This window comes from Haliotis rubra, unplaced genomic scaffold (assembly GCF_003918875.1).
Source record: "Haliotis rubra isolate DU_JTF1 unplaced genomic scaffold, ASM391887v1 Scf219, whole genome shotgun sequence".
In the NCBI taxonomy this organism is placed as follows: Eukaryota; Metazoa; Mollusca; class Gastropoda; order Lepetellida; family Haliotidae; genus Haliotis; species Haliotis rubra.
In genome coordinates this window covers 691,991-712,000 of record NW_025766214.1, presented here as the reverse complement: position 1 = coordinate 712,000, position 20,010 = coordinate 691,991, and the positions used below count along the sequence as shown (strand labels likewise).

The following is a 20,010-nucleotide window of genomic DNA, read 5'->3' as shown; positions in this document are numbered from 1 at the left end:
AGACACTTTGAAGATTTCAGCATTTAAAATTGCATGTTAAGATAGTCATCAAGATATCGCAAAAAATATTCACTGGATTTTCTTCATATTTGACACCAAGCTTCATCTAGGGAAGGCCCAGGGCCCAGTCAATTTTGGTGACCTGCACATAATTTTCAGGGTCACAACGACACTTTGAAGATTTCAGCTTGTTAACTTGAATTGTCAGCAAGATATTTAAAAAACGGTTCACTGGATTTTCTTCATAGACTTTCAAGACTTCCCTTGAATGTTTTTCAATAAGCATTTTCTTTAGTACTATTTGTGCATATTTCATACAACTATGACATTCATGTCAAGGTCAAAGTCAGTCTTGAAAACGTGTGTGTTTGAACAACTAAAGAGCAAGATATCAAGAGAGGATGACTGGTCATGTTTTTGTTGACATTTAACTTCATCTTAAACTTTCATTACTTTATAAGGTTGATTTGTTAATTTGCGGCGGAGGATTATGTCACCTTAGTGACAATGCTTGTTATTATTAATCTTACCATGTGCACTCTATGAATGAGAAGAGTATGGGTGTTAAGGTCATCATAGTACTCATGAGACCAGTAGGGCTACAACGATTCATCCAGACCTCTATTCGATTCGATTTTCAATATAGGACCCTCGATTCGATCATTTTCGTTTCGATTCTTCATGCAAGTAAATACATCAGATTTCATTTAACTCTCAGAGTTCAAGTTAGTGGGCTTTTTACCGTGAAATCCATCGTCAACTTTGCGATGTCTGCAAATAATAATGCTCATTGGATAATTAGCCTGGCGTCAACCAATCATATTTCGCCTTATTTCATCGCTCGAAATGGCTAGAGTTGGATTAAAAATTACGTTCTCGCTGTGTGGAAACAATTGAAATAGATGAACTAAGATGTCAGATTCGATTTTCGATGAATCAAATTGTTGCAGCCCTAGAGACTAGCTATAGGGCCCCGTTTCACAAAGCTCTCGTAAGCCTAAGATCTCATAACTTTTCTCGTAGTATCCGTACCTCCTATATTGTAACATTGACATAGGATAGTCGTAGCGCTACAAGAGCTTTGTGAAACAGGGGCCCTGGCCCCTTTGACTTCCCTGCTGACTTTGTGTGTTGTGTGCCTGTCTATAGCGTGGAGAGATCAACAACTTCCAGTACCTTATGCACCTGAACACCCTAGCAGGGAGATGCTACAACGACCTTATGCAGTACCCTGTGTTTCCCTGGATTATCAATGACTATGATTCAGAGGTAAGAGCTGGTCATTTTGAGTTCCATAATGAATAAAGTAAATAACTGATATGTTCAGTTTATATCTCCCAAAACCACCAAGTTGGTACAAGAGTGTATATGTACTACCGACAAAAAATAAGGGAACTGATGAAATGACAGTGAATGTAAAATTGGTCTGAATGTCCACTAAATCAAATGTGGGCGTAAAGTTCAATATCTGGTGTGTCCGCCATGTTGGGCAACACATTCATGACACCTTGATGGCATACTGTTGATTAATTTCCGGATGGTTGCCCGTGGTATTGCCCGCCATTCCTCCTGAAGAGCTGCACCAAGCTGGGCCAGGTTGATGGGTGAGGGGTCCCTGGCGTACACCCTTCGACCGAGAATGTCTCATAGATGTTCAATTGGGGACAGGTCTGGGGACTTAGAGGGCCAGTCCAATGTCTGTATGCCCTCTCGTCGGAGATAAGCTGTGACAATTTGGGACTGATGTGGTCTGGCATTATCATCTTGGAATTCAGAATTAGTCAGTGGAGCCACGGCAGTACGCAAAATTTCGTCAACGTATCGCTGACCAGTCAAGGATCCATTAACGATGACCAGATCTGATCGCCTGTCATGTGTAACCCCACCCCACACCATGACACTACCACGCCCATATCGATCATGGTCAATAATTGCCGCTCTGGCATACCGCTCACCGCTACGGCGCCAACAACGTTTTCTGCCATCTGTGAATCTGAGGCAAATCCTTGACTCATCTGAGAACATGGTGTAACGCCAATGGCGCAAAGCCCGTCCCTGATGCTGCCTAGCCCATGCCAATCTTTGAAAGCCTATGGTGAGCTGTAAGGGTAACACCCTTGAAAGGCGCCTTGCTTTCAGGCGTGCTTGATAGAGCCAGTTTTAACGGTTGAGTGTGAAATTAAATTCCGCCCAGTGAGTGTCACGGAATTCCCTATTGATGGCAGGTGCTGATTTGAACCTATTGGCGTGAGGGCCATTAATGTAATGAGACGATCCTGTCGTGGTGTCGTTGATTTTGTCTACCAGCCCCAGGTCTCATTGCAACCCCACCTGTTTGACTGTACTTGTCCCACAGGCGTGCAATTACACTTTTGATTTACCCAACATTCGGGCAACTTGACACAATGATGTCCCCCCCTCTATCATCCCCACAATTCTCCATTTTGTTTGTTCATTGAGATACTGCCTCGGAGGCATTTTTCAGCATGTGTTGAACTCTCTTGCATTAGTGATTGTGAGTTCTCCAATACGTTGACAGAGGTTGACTTCTGTGTGCACGTGCATCACGTGTTGATAATGCATCATGTGGAATTTCATTGGCATTGAAAATTGCGTTCGGGTGCAACGCTCCGGTAACGCACCCTTTCACCTCTACGTTTGCTGCATTCAATTTCTTAGTTCCCTTATTTTTTGTCGATAGTATATACTGCATACAATATGTAATCAATAAAAGTAAAAATGGTAACATACATAGGTGCATTAGACATTTTAACCTAATGTGAAGACGGTTGTTGATTGCATTTAGATGGGGTATTTGGTATTTAGTAATTTATCTAACATATTTCCCAGCAGGTAACACAGCAACGAACAGCTTCTTTCTGCAGATTCATGAGAAAATATACATTGTTCTTTCCAGACCAAGATGGAAAATTAATTAAACTATTAATTTCAGTAATTAATACTAATCATCTATTAACGATGACATGCACTGTCTGAATCATGAGGTTATTTATGGAAGTAAGTATCTCATACAATTCGGCTGTTTATAGTGCAGTACATTCTGGTACTCCTGTTGTATTGACATAGAGTCTGTTTCCACCTGCAGGAGATGGACCTGTACAAAGCTTCTACATTCCGAGACCTGTCAGCTCCAATGGGGGCCCAGTCCCCAGACAGACTCAAACAGTTCCAAAAGAGATACAATGAGTGGGATGATCCTCAAGGTGGGTGATGCATGTTGATGGCTAGTGATGATTGTTACCTGATCACTGCTTACAAATGTCAGCGATCGATGTCAGTGATGTAAGTTAGAGATCAAAGGGATGAATGCTGAGGATAGCACTGATTGTTAAAGATCACTCGGGCTGGTGGGGTAGCCTAGTGGTTACAGAGTTTCGCTCGTCATGCCGTAGACCCTTGTTCGATTCCCCACATGGGCACAATGTGTGAAGCCCATTTCTGGTGTCTCCTGACGGGATATTGTTGGAATATTACTTAAAGCGGCGTAAAACCAAACTCATTCATTGGAGATCACTAGTGATGAATGCTAGGGGAATATCTTTGTCTAGTTAGGATATGTGAACATAAGTCATGTGTCAATTAAGCTCAGTTTATTGTATTCAAGGCCAAAGGCCAACATACATAAGAAAAGCGTAAAGTTGAAGTAAGTAATGGATGCATCATTTGTCATGAAACACTGAGGGAGATTAGTATGACATGTAGTAAGAGAGGACTGTGATTGAATTAGCTGGTTACATTACATGGCTAATTGTATCCATCAATTTCAACATTGTTCACTGATTACTTACTAACAGCTGTGATGAAGGTGAGGACTTGAGCATTCACTCGCTCACTACATTACATTAGTGTATATGGCTGTGGAGTCATTGATTGCGACAGGAAATGATGCTGTTGTTTGTTGTTTGCAGGTGAAACCCCTCCCTACCACTACGGCACTCACTACTCATCAGCTATGATCGTAGCCTCCTATCTAGTCAGGATGGAACCCTTCACTCAGCACTTCCTGAAACTACAGGTGAGAGACTCTTGTGGCATCATATCTCAGACTGTGATTAGGTGGACAGGGGGGCCTTGGACTTGACCTTGCACTCTGGGGTGTAGTGGATGTGGACACCTTATCCACACCATCCACCCATCCACCCATCCACCCATCCACCCCAACCTCTTAACAGACCTTTACATGATGCCATCCAGCCACTAACTCCACACCACTAACAAAACCAGTATCTCCACAAACCACCCACATCACAAACCCATCCAACGAACCCATGCTACAGCCAGTTGTATGTATCTACTCAACACCACTCTCTCATCCACTCCCCAGTATTCATCCATCCATTCATCCACCACACAAACCCATCCTCTCCACACCACCCAGCTGCACCACAGACCCAGCCCAACACACACACACACATTCGCCCAAACAACCAATGCCTGGTCACAGACCTCAGAGAATCTAGTTAGTATCACATCGAAACTGATTTTTACTTTAAAAATATTCCACATTTTGTTAATACTGCCTTGTAGAAACAGGGCATCTGTGGCTAAATGTTGGATTCCAGTCAGCATGACCACCATTGTATTGTATAATCATTTATGTAAAACTAGGTACCAGTCCTTAGAGTTCAGCCACTATGTGTACTTTAATCAGAATTTGATCTCTTCATTTCATTTTAAGGGAGGTCATTTTGACCTGGCTGACAGAATGTTTCACAGCGTCCGAGAGAACTGGTTGTCAGCAGCCAAACACAACATGGCCGATGTGAAAGAGCTTATTCCAGAGTTCTTCTACCTCCCAGACTTCTTGATCAACAAGAACAACTTTGACCTAGGTATAGACACACTGTCTTAGCTTGTCATTAGAGTTAGCTAATTTGTTAAAGCATTTACTCATTATGCTGAACACCTGGTGTTAGTTTGATACTTGGGTTACAGTGGGTTAATCACATTCTTGGTGACATGATGTGGCATGAATCATGGTTATACAATGTAAAAGCAAATTCTTTCAAGTACTTGTTCATTTTTATGGTCTCATTGTGTTTTTTTGTTCATTGTCTGGAAAGTAATGTGCAGTCATCTCCATTTATAATGAACATGTTTAAAATGAACTGACAGTTATAACAAATTGGGTATTGTTGTCCCGGACTCTTGCTATGTATTTTAATTGAAACACTTCTGATTCATTATGATTATTACAAGCTGAAATTAGTGGTCCCTATGATTCCGTCATAACTGTAGTACTCTATTAATATTGGTGTGCACACCTTCCCCTCCATAATCACAGAACACTATTCTGAAGACTGAGGACTTGTAGAACGTGACTGTTTATAGATTTATGCTATGAATGGGTAGTACTGTTTCCTACAGTGTGTGTGTTTGTGTTGTAGGTTGTAAGCAAAGTGGTGTCCAGCTTGGTGATGTCATACTGCCAGCGTGGGCTAAAGGTGACCCTAGAGAATTCATCCGAGCCCACAGAGAGGTATGTCACTGCAACATGCAGTGTGTTAACTGAAGCTCCTCACACTGGTAATATTCCCAGAAATCTCTGTACCCCCCACTGCCAATTAACAACTCTCCACTGTACTAGGCCTTTGACCATATATGGAGTTGAATGTACATCAAATGACTCACATAGGGATGACTGTTATGGTAAACAAGTTGGTTGTATATTTTTATTTTTAGGCTGTAGTCTCAAACTAGTTTGGACAAACCTACATTTACAAACCACCATAATAGGTCTTTCGCTCATTTCATCAGCGTTCTTCTTCAGGCTGTATTGTCATGAAATGATTACTGATCAATGTTGTCTATTCCTACTGCCAGGCCCTTGAATGTGACTATGTCAGCGCTCACCTCCATGAATGGATAGACCTGATCTTTGGCTGCAAGCAACGTGGACCACCAGCTGTGGAGTCGGTCAATGTGTTCCACCACTTGTTCTATGAAGGTAACGTGGACATCTACAGCATCGATGATCCTCTAAAGAAGAACGCAACCATTGGTTTCATAAACAACTTTGGACAAATACCCAAACAGGTTGGTGGAGAGATTTCTTTGGTAGAAACAGGTGCTAATGTGTAGATGATTTTCTGTACAGGTGATACAAGTGATTAGCAATTATTGATTTGTTTCTGTTCACTTTCTTCTTTGGAGACAGATTTCATTTAATGTTCTGACATGAGTGTTTTGACGCTGATTAATCTAGTGGCTAAAGCAATGGCGCTTCTTGCTGAAGACCAGGGACAATATAGGAATCCCATTTCTGGTGTCCCCTGCCATGATATTACTGGAATATTGCTAAAAACATAATAAAACCTTACTTAGTCAGGACTAATTTCAAAACCACAACTTTATTCTATGTATGCGTGTTTAATGTATATTTGATGTATATTTGATGTATGCTGTTGTGTGTTTAGTTGTTCAAGCGGCCCCACCCCCCAGAAGAAGTTGAACATCCGTGCCCTGGACCCCCTCCCCATGGGCTCCTATACCAGCACCTCAGCGGACAGACTCTTCTTCCACAATGTTGACAATCTAAAACCTTCCATGCAGCCTGTCAAAGGTAGGTACACAAGTAAACCGCCTCAGCCTTAGATCACAGATTAGCAGGTGGAGTTTATGCTTCAGTATAATTGCTGATTTGGAGGTTTGAATAATCCAATGATTAACATTGAAACTTTGTGTTTCCCATTCCAAGCTGACTTGAGGCATCTATACTAAATGGCTGCACAGTATCTAGACATGATGCTCATGCCCCCACTTTGTGCAAGTGTTGTCCACTCACAATGACTGTAGAATATATCAACTGAGATTCAACTGAACATAGTAAAGTCCACAGACAAGTGTTGTGCAAGTGTTGTCCACTCACAATGACTGTAGAATATATAAACTGAGATTCAACTGAACATAGTAAAGTCCACAGACAAAAGGTTACACTCTGCATGATCTACTGAGCTTTGTTCTTTTCAAAATTGCTGGCTCCTATCATTATGATGCAAAGTCTATGGGGATTTTGTCTTTGCAATTAGTGTGTCAGTTCCTATTTTAGTGTGTACATGTTCCATAGTGTGGTACTTCTCTACTGATTTTCTTAGGTAGGCTGATTCTGTTGTACAAAATACCTGTACTGTTTTTATAGAGCTGAACATTGTATCTTTGTTGTATGTTATAAGGCTGAGGGGCGGTGGGGTAGCCTAGTGGTTAAAGCATTGGCTCGTCACGCTGAAGACCCGGGTTCGAATCCCCACTTGGGTACAATGTGTGAAGCCCATTTCTGGTGTCCCCCGCCGTGATGTTGCTGGAATATTGCTAAAAGCGGGCGTAAAACCAAACTCAGTCAGTATAAGGCTGAGGTGTCCCATACAATATATATGTGTCCTCTATGTTACAGAGCTAAAGAGTGCCGTGGGTCAGATCTTCCACAGTGAGAAGTATGTGATGGCTGTGGAGCAGAACAAAGTCCTCATCCCGCCGGGCTGCAACAAGTACCTGGCCTGGGGATACTCCGACCTCAGTGTCCGCATCGGCAACTACGAATCTGATAGGGTAGGTGGACCTGCTCCCAGCTCACTGGAATGTGCTCAAGAGTTTCCACCAACTGGACAATCTAGAAAATGTAAAATAGCAAGTGGGATGGTGATCAGTTGTGAATATTTTACGCATCTTATAGCCCTGAAAAAAGACTTATGGAAACCTTAGTTAATTTTGTAACTTTAAAATAATTGCAAAGACTATGCTGATCAACTTTCATTTTATAACTGCTTGCCCTTCTTTGTTTTCCTATCTTTTTTATGAAGAATATTTTCAAAGTCATGTAGCCATAGCTGCTCGGTAGTGATGACACTTGGTTGGGTTAGGCAGTGGTGTTGATCACTGCTCACAATTTTGCCATGCCTAAAAGCATTAAACTGGCCTAAAGGACATAGAACAAAGACTGGTCGACTCAGAGTCAGTATGCTATGTCTGAGTTGGGTATCCAGCCATTGTATCTCACTTGGAAACCTGGCATCCTGAAAGTGTACAAGCAGGGGCAAACACAAACACACACGTCCATGCATGCTGCTATGGAGTAGCCTTAAACACAGTGTTAAGTCCCTTTTCACCTCACTCACTTCACCAATTATGATATTCAAAACAATGGGTGAGGTGCAGACTTGTAGGTTAAGAGCTGACATGACAATGATGCAAGTTCCAGTGTTGAAAATGTTATCATGGTGGAAGCCTCTCCTACCCAAAATTTCATGAATGGAATAAAGCCACAGGGTGCTTGAAACCTCAGTCATTCACATATGGTTGGGCAACCCCTTAAGCAGTATGGGGGCGGTGGGGTAGCCTAGTGGTTAAAGCGTTGGCTCGTCACGCCGAAGACCGGGTTCGAATCCCCACATGGGTGCAATGTGTGAAGCCTATTTCTGGTGTTCCCCGCCGTGATGTTGCTGGAATATTGCTAAAAGCAGCGTAAAACCAAACTCACTCACTCACTCACTTAAGCAGTATGACAGCAGGCAGATTGATTTCCATGTCACCATGATGAAGTAATGATCTGTTTTGTCTCGGCCAGGCCTCTGCAGTGTTTGAATGTCTGGACAATGGAGAGATACTGTGTGCTGCTTGCCCCAACTCCAAACTCTTTATCACAGGAGGATTCAGCTGTGTAAGTTCCTATAAAATCACTCTATTTGTGAAGAAGGATTAAAGCCATTCCAACTTTGTGTCTTGTTCTATTACCAGCTGGTGTATGCAGACATGAGGATTTGTTAATATCAACTGAATAAATTTTAAACACTGATTTTATCTTTCCTAATGGCCTCAAATCTGTTTAATAGTCGGCATATTATTTTACATTCCTAGAAATGGTTAGATCCCTTTAAAGACTATCTATATCAAGTGGTAGAAAAGTATAATACTTTATGGATAACAACTTTATTATGATGCAACATTTCGGTATAGCTTCTTACACCATTGTCAATCAAGAGTAAAGTAATACAGAACAGCACTTTACTCTTGCTTGGCAACGGTATAAGAAGCTATACTGAAACATGGCATCATAATAAATAAAGAAGTTGTTATCCATAAAGTATTATACTTTTCTATTATCCATCAACTTCTAAAATGCCAATCAAACAGACCAATCAAACAGCTATATCAAGTGGTGTTTTTCAGCTACTGAGAATGGAAAGTTACATACCATGGTATCTGTTTCCAGGTTGTGAACGTCTGGGAGTACATTCCTAAAGAGCGGAAAGCTCTCCTGAAGCGCCCATTGTATGGCCACACTGAGCCTGTCACGTGTCTAGCAGCCTCCCCTGCATACAATGTGATCATCAGTGGATCGCGTGATCGCACCTGTATTATCTGGGATATGAGCCGGCTGATATTTGTACATCAGCTGAGAGGCCATGTAGCACCTGTGGCTGCTGTAGCCATCAATGATCTGACGGTGAGTTGCCTTGTCACGGACAAACACACAGGAACTGTTAATGTTTTCATTATGTCTGTGACTTTGTGTTTGATCAGTAAATTACCACTGCATAAGGAGAAAATTGACGTGTATGCTTTCTGTCTTCACCTAATGAAATTCACCTTATAAGAGTAGTCCAAGCCTACCACTCTTGATTCAGTTAATCATAGCGTCAACAGTGTCCATTAGGGCTGCGCAATATAACTGGTTTACTGGTATTTACCGGTTCAGACATGAAAAGGATACGTATTGCGATACGCTGATCGAAAACCGGTGTTTTGACCTGCATCCGGAAAACTTCGTAACACTCGGAAATCTTCAGATATTTTAGTTTTTTTAGATTGTTCCTTTCCTTGTTTTATTTGTGCCAAATATTGTTTACTTTTTGTTGTTGTCATGATTAAAACATTTTATTAAAGCCTAATCAAGCATTGTGATTTTGTTGTGTTTTTGCTTTATAAATCAAGCATTAACTCGATTATAAGTATTTTTTTGTTTAAAAAACCTTCTTGCAATATATTGCAATACATATCGCAATACATGCTTTTTGCATGGCAATATATCGCAATATGAAAATTCCCTGCAATACCCACCCCTAGTGTCCATAGATGCCTCCAACAGATTGTTTATAGAGAATACTATATGAAAAATGATGCTCATATATTAATAATGTGGATGAAAATGTAAATATATTTATTCAAGCTGAAACAACCTTTAATAATTTCATAAAAATCTGTTATTAAAGTCAATGTTAATGCTCATGTTAGACAGTAGTTGGACTTTTTCTTGTATTGACCTTATTTGCTATGTATCACACAGGGTGACATTGCCACATGTTCTGGCACCTACCTGCACATCTGGAACACCAATGGTGAAGGCATAGCTAGCGTGAACACCTCCACAGGGCGTAACCAACAGATCCTGTGTGTGGCCATGTCACAGGCAAGTATGGCTCACCCACACAATGCCAATGTATCACACCCATATGAAGACTGAATGTGGCCTTGCTTGTCTCTTATTGGTAATCCAGATCAGAATAGGTGCCGTATTCCTCATACTTGAATATTGTGGGGAATCCATGGCAAAATAGCAGCTCATACTTGATTCTCATGGGGAATCCAGATCAGAATAGGACCCCAGTAACAAATACTTATTTATTATATGGAATCAAGAGCAAGAGAGGTCCCTGTACTTCATGCTTGTCTTTCATGGGCAATCCAGATCAGACTAGGTCCCAAGTTGTTCATGCTTTTCTTTTATAAGGAATCTACAGCAGGATACATTTCCAGTACCATCAAGCCTTACAAATCAGCTTTGTCTAACTTGTAGAAGCTAATACAATCCAACACATCAAAAGTTGAGCAACTTATTGTTTTGTGTTCAGATGATGGAGTGGGACCCACAGAATGTCATCTTGACAGGAAGCAGTGATGGTGTTGTCAGGGTAAGAACTGTCCTTTGGACAACCAGATTTGTGTTTATGTTTTACCTTCTTTTGAGAACCTTACCCTCAGAGATAATGTCATCACTTATGGTGAATATACTTGTGACAGATAGTAAATCAGCCTAGGCTCTCCTTGATTGGTGTAAATTGTCAGTGTGAAATTGGGCAGGGTCTTAAGTAATTAATGTAGCTATATATTGCTTGGTTGAAATTTATCATGGCTCTTAAGAGAACAGGCAAGAAATTGGTTATTGACTTTAACAAACCAATAATGTCTACTCAAAGTCAGTAAAATATTTGGTCCAGTGGACTCAGCTAAAAATAGTCAATAGAATAAGATGTATGTCAGCTGAAAATGATGCTACCAGAGTCCAGTTAAGGCTTGTAGAGGGAAAACTTTATATGCTTCAGTTAAGACTCCAGTTTTGTCTCAGTTACCTTGTTTAGTGACTTTGGAATAATGATTGAAGTATGTTTATGACGTGAGTAATTGTTGAAGATATGTTATAATGTATTATATAAAAGAACATTTAATGTTTTATCGCAGATGTGGAGTGTTGAGTATGTCCAAGTGCCGATAGAAAACAAGACCAAATCCAAGGACCAGCCTGAAACAGGCAAGGAGAAGGATGTGGTTACCTCCCCTGTTGTTAATACTCAACCAATCGGAATTCCAAAAATAGCTCGCCGAGAGTCCTGTGATAGCTACAGTGACGCTCGTTCAGCTGTGGACTTGTTGAAAGACTTTAAAGATCCTGACTATCTGGCAGCAAAGGAATGTGAGCTTGGGTCATCTGCAGACAGTGAGCATCATTACATCAACAGGATGAAGAACCGCGACACCAAGAAGCGAGAACAAACAAACACGGGTGATGCAGACAAGGATGTGTTTGAAAGACTGGAGTCCAATCTGAGTACGACGAGTAGCACAAGTGACTTGTACCGAGGCGAGGATGGCACAAGTACTAACGGTGATGGAGATGACTTGAGTCGAGAGTGTGACAGCTCCAGCATCAAATCAGGGGAACATTCCCTCGACACAGCTCTAGATGTTCTCACGGAACTAGGCGATGAAGATAAGGTGACATCTCCGAACAGCCAGCAGCCGAGTCAGTCCGAACCGTGTCTGGCTGCTGTTGCTAGTGGGGAAAACAGTGTTGGTGTTGATGGTCGTAGCAAGAGCCATCCTGACTTGAAGGGGTCGGGGCATGAGTCCGACTCATCTCGATCCAACAGTTCAGACTTTGTTGTGATTCAGGATGGTGAGGTGGCAGACTCGAAGAAGTCGATGGAGGAGGTGTTGAAGAAGTACAAGCCGAAGAACAAGAACACTCTCAGAGAAGGTGAGGGAAGACGCATGTCAGTCATTTTGGCTCATATTTTATATTGATATACAGTCATCCCTCGCAATAACGCTCTTCGCAATACTGCGGATTCGGTTAAACCGCGGGGTAATCCGTGGCTCCCATAAAAAAAGTTGCCCAGTGATCACACATATTCACGTCATCGAAAATAGCACATCATCACATCCGCTCTTGAGCTCTGGTTAATCACGTTGTAAACTAGTGAAATTCAGTGCAGATTGCAATTAACAGTGTTTATCGTACATATCCATGGTTTTTCATATGCTTAAAACGTGCAGGGTCGAGTCAAGCATGTAAGTGATACTGATCATTAAACCAGTTACTGCTATAGTATTCATCTCTGTGCCAGGTTTCCAGTGGCAGAGTCAGCTGGTGTTCCGCAGCAAGTTGACAATGCACACAGCGTTCGAGAGGAAGGACAACAAGGACCCTGCTGCTGTCACAGCCATCGCCATTTCCAAGTGAGTTTAATGTCCTTCATGTTATCTGTCTATGTTATCCTGGTTATTGTAACTTGATTCTCACTTTCAAATCTACATTTGCCATTTTCATGCAACCGAACTGTTCCAAGTTTCAGGCAAAAATATTTTGTAATAACCAGCTTATAGATGATAAATATTCTTTCAAAATGAGTTGTGTGAGTGAATATTGTTTAACGCCTCATCGACAATATTACAGCTATTTGCAGTGATAAAGTGAGGTTCTGCATTGTTGAAGGAATGGGACCTACGTCTCTGTTGAATTGCTGTGTCACTGTTTCGTAACCAGCTGTTAGTTAGATAAAGAAAGTAATCCATTTCCATATGAGTTTGCTTGTTAAACAATCAAACAAGCTCATTTACCTCCCACAGGTCAACAAATATCCCATTATTTTCAGTTTGCTATGATATTGCAGAACCGACAGCAGCCAAACAAACATATAAACATGTATAAGGGCAGGTGTACAGTGAGTAGTGGTTGGTAATTTGTGTATACAAACTGCTGTGTGTGTTCCAGGGACCACAAGACTGTGTATGTGGGTGACGCTAAGGGAAGGATATTCAGCTGGACAGTGACGGACCAGCCTGGCCGTGTGGTGGCTGACCACTGGATGAAGGATGAGGGAGTGGACAGCTGTCTTTCCTGCTCTGTCAAGTTTTCCTTCTCCGGGCGGCGACACCATTGTAGGAACTGTGGACAGGTTTTCTGTTCAAGGTCAGTCAGTTCTGTCATGGCAGAATATTGGCAGATTACACAATGCCATTTAGAAAGTGGTCAAATGTTATGTTATAGTTAGGATTACACTTTCTCAGTAAAGTACAGATTCTAGTGGTTTTGTGGAAGAGGCGGTGGCTGACTGGGTTAGTTTCTGACTTTTTGTGCTGGCGCTTAGGTGCCTGACTCTGAGGGTGTGGGTCCGAATCCTGGATGTGTGTTATAACCCAATGAAATTTACTAGAATCTGTACTTTACTGAGAGAGTGTAATAAATATAACACGTTATATATTGGCAGATTGATGTTGTGACATTTTTTGTAAATTTGAATTTTTAAGTCAGCGTGTAGTGAAACCCTCAAAATGTCTCCAGGAAATTTCAATTAAGATGTATGTATGAAGTTTGTTGAGGCTGTATCACTTGAGATTTCCTTTTTTTATCATATTGCGAGATTACCTCTTCGCTACAAAAGTTATGGTATTTTTATGCTTATAATTTGAATGCAAATTGTTTCCTGTTTTCAGATGTAGCCGGTATGAGACGGAGATCCGGCGTCTCCGCATTGTGCGACCAGTGCGAGTGTGTCAGGCCTGCTACAACATAGTCCGGGCACAGCAGGCTGCAGATGCCATTGCCAGCCAGAAGACGTGAACACCATCATTCCATTGAGTGCATTAGACTAGTGTCAGTGAACAGTAGACCACAGTACACGTTCCACCTGCGACTTCACCTGTACCAATGTTGTGATGTGTTGGTAGGGAGTGGTCCCAGTCATACCTTGCCATCTTGGAGTGCCTCGTTTTGTACACTGGCAAGATGAGGCGGATAGTCCATGGGGCTCATACACCAAGGACACCTTATTTCAGATCAGAAGGGGATTTTTCTAGCCTCAAGTGGCCTACGTCAAGCCGGGAGAAGGCTGTTTGAAGCTGATGGGTCATATTTGAAGCCTGATTTTTTAGCTTGTTTGAAACCTGTTTTGAAGAGGGTCCATTATGGCATTCGCAGCTTTTGTTTTGTTGATCACTATGGAAGCGTTACTGTGAATTGAACTGACATGCTGAGAGGGCTCAGGTTCTGCATTGTTGAAGGAAGGGGACCTATGTTTCTGTTGAATTGCTGTGTCAGTTGCTTCCAGTCTCCCTATGTTCTGTACTGTTTGTCAGTATTGGTTAAATTTCTTATGGTATTTTGTTGCTGTTATTGCATTGGAGTTGTTTTCATGACAACAGGGATAGGAAGTGATCGTTGTGAAGAAATTAGTCAAATCTTATCTCAATAATCCAAAGGAGGACAAAAGGAACTGAACGTCAAAAGTCAGATAGGTTAAAGAGTATACTATGCTATCTGACCAAGCATATCATTATGTATAGAAGTGGAAAGTGTGAGACTGGTTCTCTTAAACTACACGATAGTATGTTCAGGGTCTGAACTCTATTTTGAACTAACTTGCATCATCTGGATACACAGCAGAACAACGTGAACACAAGAAAACAACAACACGAACACAGGAGAACAATATTAACACAGAACAACATGATCAAAAGAGAACATTGTTACACGGGTAAAACAAGTCACTGTTAAGAAAGCCAGAACTGGAACATCTTCAAAGTGACAGTACCTAACGATACCGAGATTTGGCACAGTAAAATCTGTATTTGCCAACACAGAATCTCTGGATCAAGTGAAATCCCAAGCATTTGCCTGCCAGTTCTGTTATCTGTCTGTCCGCAGTGTAGCAAGTAGGCGTTGTGTTATGTGTTGTTCAACATCTGTGTCCAGCATCTGTGTCCAGCCCCAGAATCTCACTCACAAACACAGCACTCAGTGTTTAAATTTGTTACAGAATCTGCATTGCTTGTTCCTGTCACGGTTACCAGTGTAGTTTTGTTAACAGACGCTTGCCATAATCACCATTGTATCAATGTTGATAAGTTGACATTACATAATACAGCTACCTGTTTGAGATTGTAACTGTTATGGCAATTGGAAGCTATTTACATATGTTGAGTCTGTGTGGAATGAAGTAATATGTGGAGCTGTGTTGGGAGCTATGAAACAACCGATGATAAGCTTGTGAGCCACAAATGCTTCATTGTCTGGATGGTGAGATGGAAAGCAGCTCATGGGGAAGATGGTGTAACGTCAATTAGCTCATGAGGAAGGTGAGATGGAAAGCAGCTCATGAGGAAGCTGATGAGTCATCAATTAGCTCATGAGGAAGATGGTAAGACGGAAAGCAGCTCGTGAGGAAGATGGTAAGATGGGAAGCAGCTTGTGAGAAAGATGGTAAGATGGGAAGCAGCTCGTGAGAAAGATGGAAAGCAGCTCATGAGAAAGATGGTAAGACAGCAGAAGCTTGTCAGGAAGATGGTGAGATGACCAGCAGCTGCTCAGGAAGATGGTGAGACAACCAGCAGCTCACCAGCAGTTAGTGCTATAGAATATGAACATGGTTAGCCATGTGATGATGAAGTTCCATGTTGCCCTTTTGTCAATAAGTTTTGTTTGCCATGATAGCTGAGTATATAGACTGTCAGCGTGTCCTAACAGTACCTCCTCCATGAGGGGGGTGTCATGTTAGTAGTGATAACTTGTTTCTGTGCAATGAATTTATACCAGGGTGATAGACTGACTCAAACATTTTGTTTGTTTGTGTTTTTCGGGGAACTTTTATTAGTTATCTTTGGAGAGGTTTCCACAAAACTTGATGCAATGAATGTTGACTCAGTGCTCATTTCAAAGTGGGGAATTTCAGATTTCTGTATGATTTGTATGTGAAGAGTTCCTCAGTCAGGAGACCGTCTAAAACAAATGAATTCATGATGTTATGAGGATGAAATCATGATTGGTGAAACTTGAAAGTTTTATGCTTGAATATTACTTACCTGCATATGTGAAATGGATATTTTTGGTTTTGCATGAAATGTCCATGACAGAGAAATTTGTTATTTTGAAGGAAAAATAGATTGGGAACTCCTGATTTTCTACATTTCACATTTGTTTTAATGCATTAACATTAAACTGAGTATAAGCCTTTCCTAGTCATACCCCTGAATGAGGAAAGTTTAGACCAATATTTACTGTAGTAAACCCAGAAGGTTCTCTGAGAACGTCTCGGTATACCCCATAGGGTGATGAAGAATTAACCCACCCCAGTTACACATACTAGGAGACATTCCATGGCTGAATTCCACAATCCATATTTCTGTTTCCATAATATGAGCAGCTTCCGTGTTGTCAGCTGCTGACATGTTGCATGCTATCATTTTATTATTTTTCTCCTAAAGTCTTCTTTATTTACTAATGTTACTTGAATTATATTTTATTTATTGAAGTATATAAAAAAAAGTATCACATTCGTAAAATGGCAAAGATATTGATTGGCACGAGATGGAATGTATTCAAGAAAATGGTTCTGTGGAACGTTAAAAAACCAAAATGTTTGTAGTGAATGATTGGTTGAAAATGTCTCTGGGTATATAACCTGAGGGAAAATGTTCCTTGAATCTGTCAAAGGTTCCATGATTGATATTTGGTTGAAAGATGAACCATTATGGAGTGTATCAAAACGGTTTTGATGACGGTTCATGACTTGGATGATTTCGGATGTTCATTTACAATGAACTTTGAATGCAATTACCAGTAGATCTTTACATGAAGAATGCTTCTGTGTATTGGGAAAGGTATGGACAGTTGTTTTTTTAAGAAAGGGTAATTGCTGTATTGTGATTGTTTTCGTGAAATGAGGTAGATGAAATGAGTGGTGCACATCAGTATGTCTGTCAGGTTTTGAATGTCTTCCTATGTTTACACTTCTCAGCAAACCTTCATTTGTGTTTTAAGAGAACATTCAAATCCATGGGCCACACAGTGGTGTGAAAAGTCAAAGGGCTTGCCTTGCCACACTCTTAAAAACACAATGCCTGAAAACCAGAGTGTTAAGATAGGAGATAAATACAGAATTATTTTATAGCCAGTTTCTTTATTATTAATGTCTAATAAGCTGCTATTAGTTCACTTGAATCCAGGGTAAGAGGCCTTTGTTGATGCTTCTTCTGTAAACATCAGAAACATATTCGCTGATGAAATAAATAGGTTGAATGAATCTTACTGCCAATGATAACACCTTCATTTCTACAAGGATTTTGAACACATTTTCAATATGGCTATCAAGTCAGCCATATTTTTTTAAAGCTGTTTAACTGTAAAATAAAGTGAGCTCAAATCCTGAGGCACAGATTTATTTTTATTTATTTCCATTCCAAGTTGAAAACAATGTTTAGAGAGATATATAATATATGAAAGATAAAAACCAATGTGAAATTCTCATATACATACATATATCTATATAGATACATGTGTGTGTTTCGGATGGAATTAGTATTATGAACTGCATATATAAATATATCATTGACACACTCCTAATGGCAATGTGCAATATGCTAGCTGTCATTCTGTATATACTGTGCATCGTTTTGTTTGTACATAAAAGGCTTGCTAATTGTTATATACGAGAAAATATGTTATAAACATAATTCATGGGCCAAACTGGGGATCATTTTATAGGTTATTTACCTCGTGTGACTGTCGTGTGAAACATGTCCGTGGTGCCACTTAACACAGGTACTGCTCGTGCCGAAACTTACATTAATTCTGTTCTTGTTGCATTGTTTAGATTTTTAATGCGTTTTTGTGATTTTAGTGTAGATTGTGTGCTCAATCTTCTTGAATGTATAAATCTTGTTTGCTTGAAGCTGATGTGTTTGAAGAAGTTCTTGTTCAGATAATGTTGAAGTTTGATTTGTTTGATCAGAGTTACAGGGTTTGAATTGTGGATTAGAGTTTGAAAAGAAACGTATGTTGGTAAGGCCATGCCAATCTTGTTTGGGTTTTAAGTATTTTCTTGGCCATTAGCTCAAGGTCAGACACAGATGAACACGTACAGGTCATTCAGAAAACAATACCATTCCATGTGGATAAAATATTTTTGAACTTTCTGAGCTTTATTTTCTCCAAACTAGCTCTTTAGTTGAACACAAAAAGAATTCTAACAGGAAGTATTTGACCATGGTAACCTACTTGGTGTGTTATACGAGATCCTTAGTGCATGTGTGGATAATTGGTAAACCAAGAACAAACACGGTGTGCTTTAAAGTTTCAGGAATCAGTATCAATTTTATCGATACATTAAGTCATTTATGGGGCACTTGTCAGTTTTCTTGACACTACTAAAGGCATAAGATTTATCAACATAATATGTTTACTATAAACACTGTATGTAAAGAATCCTAAGGCATAATTATTGTTTGTTTTGCCAGGTGGCATTACTGTTTGAAATACAGTGAATTGAATATTTGTTCTCAGAAAATACATACAAGAAAGTAGACTAATATTACAATCCTATCACCAATTTGTAAGAAGTAGTGGCAAGACTATTCAGCTGATGCGTGCCATCAGTGTGTACATAGTTATTTGGAGACATTCCATAAAGACTCACTTTTGTTTCAAAACCTTTTTTAAAGTATGCAAAGGAACTGTAGTCTTTACTATCCTGTGTGTTGTTTGTTGCCAAAGACTTTATTATTTTACTTAGTGTCAGTATACTCCCAACTTTCAGGACTCTATGTTGGACCTCAGTTGTTGCAATAGCCATAGGGAGCGACTCCATTATGGTAATATATACTGGATTCATTTAATCTCATACTGATAAGGGCATTTTTCGTCTTTCTTGATGAAATTGTAGAATATCCAATAAAACTATTTATCCATAAATTATTTATGAATTAGTCTTTAAGGTCTTTTACAGTTTTACCTTTCTAAATAATTTCAGTAGATAATGTGCAAATTGATTTAGAAAGTGATCACTTAAATCATTAAATCATTTGGTGAAATTAAAGAATGTGTGTTACTTAGAGGCCATTATTTGTGTACTGTTAAAAGGGGCGATGGGGTAGCCTAGTGGTTAAAGCATTGGCTCGTCATGCCGAAGACCCGGGTTCAAATCCCCACATGGTTACATTGTGTGAAGCCCATTTATGGTGTCCCCTGCCGTGATGTTGCTGGAATATTGCTAAAAGCGGCGTAAAACCAAACTCAGTCAGTCAGTCAGTGTACTTTTATTTGGTAGAATCGATATCTTCCCCTATTAACCTACTTTCTGGACTTTTTAATTACAGACGTTAGTTAGAGGACTTGGCACAAAGAAAATGTTTCTAGTTCTTTTTGATAATCTGATCGAAAATAAAGTAAATAAGTAGATACCAAAGAGTATTATAAGTTGAATCTGAAAAGACTGTGTAACTTGCTGGTTTGTTTTGCGGTAGAGTAGGTAGTATGTAGACATCTTAGTGCTGCAGAGCCTGTGTTAGTGTAGTAGTCCCTAGTCAAGAGATTACCACAGTTCTTTCATGTTGTTTAGTTGTTTATGTCAAATAATCACCAGTCCTACATTTACACCAACCCAACACCATATTAACCCTCACTGATTGAGAATTCCTGATATGGAATAAAGAATAATGACAATT

The 20,010-nt window shown here is 40.2% G+C and overlaps 1 protein-coding gene across 1 annotated transcript in view; it reads left to right on the top strand.

Moving 5' to 3' along the window:
- LOC124277164 (WD repeat and FYVE domain-containing protein 3-like) overlaps nt 1-18,439 on the top strand; it is a 116,561-nt gene extending 98,122 nt beyond the window's left edge. The window contains 17 exon segments of the mRNA XM_046712830.1: nt 1,150-1,269; nt 3,107-3,224; nt 3,930-4,036; nt 4,700-4,853; nt 5,409-5,500; nt 5,845-6,057; nt 6,438-6,455; nt 6,457-6,583; nt 7,412-7,566; nt 8,582-8,674; nt 9,227-9,460; nt 10,301-10,423; nt 10,866-10,925; nt 11,473-12,268; nt 12,639-12,750; nt 13,286-13,483; nt 14,008-18,439. Of these exon segments, the coding sequence (XP_046568786.1) occupies nt 1,150-1,269; nt 3,107-3,224; nt 3,930-4,036; nt 4,700-4,853; nt 5,409-5,500; nt 5,845-6,057; nt 6,438-6,455; nt 6,457-6,583; nt 7,412-7,566; nt 8,582-8,674; nt 9,227-9,460; nt 10,301-10,423; nt 10,866-10,925; nt 11,473-12,268; nt 12,639-12,750; nt 13,286-13,483; nt 14,008-14,134 (2,847 nt within the window). The 3' untranslated portion in view covers nt 14,135-18,439.
- The last annotated feature ends 1,571 nt before the right edge of the window (nt 18,440-20,010 follow it).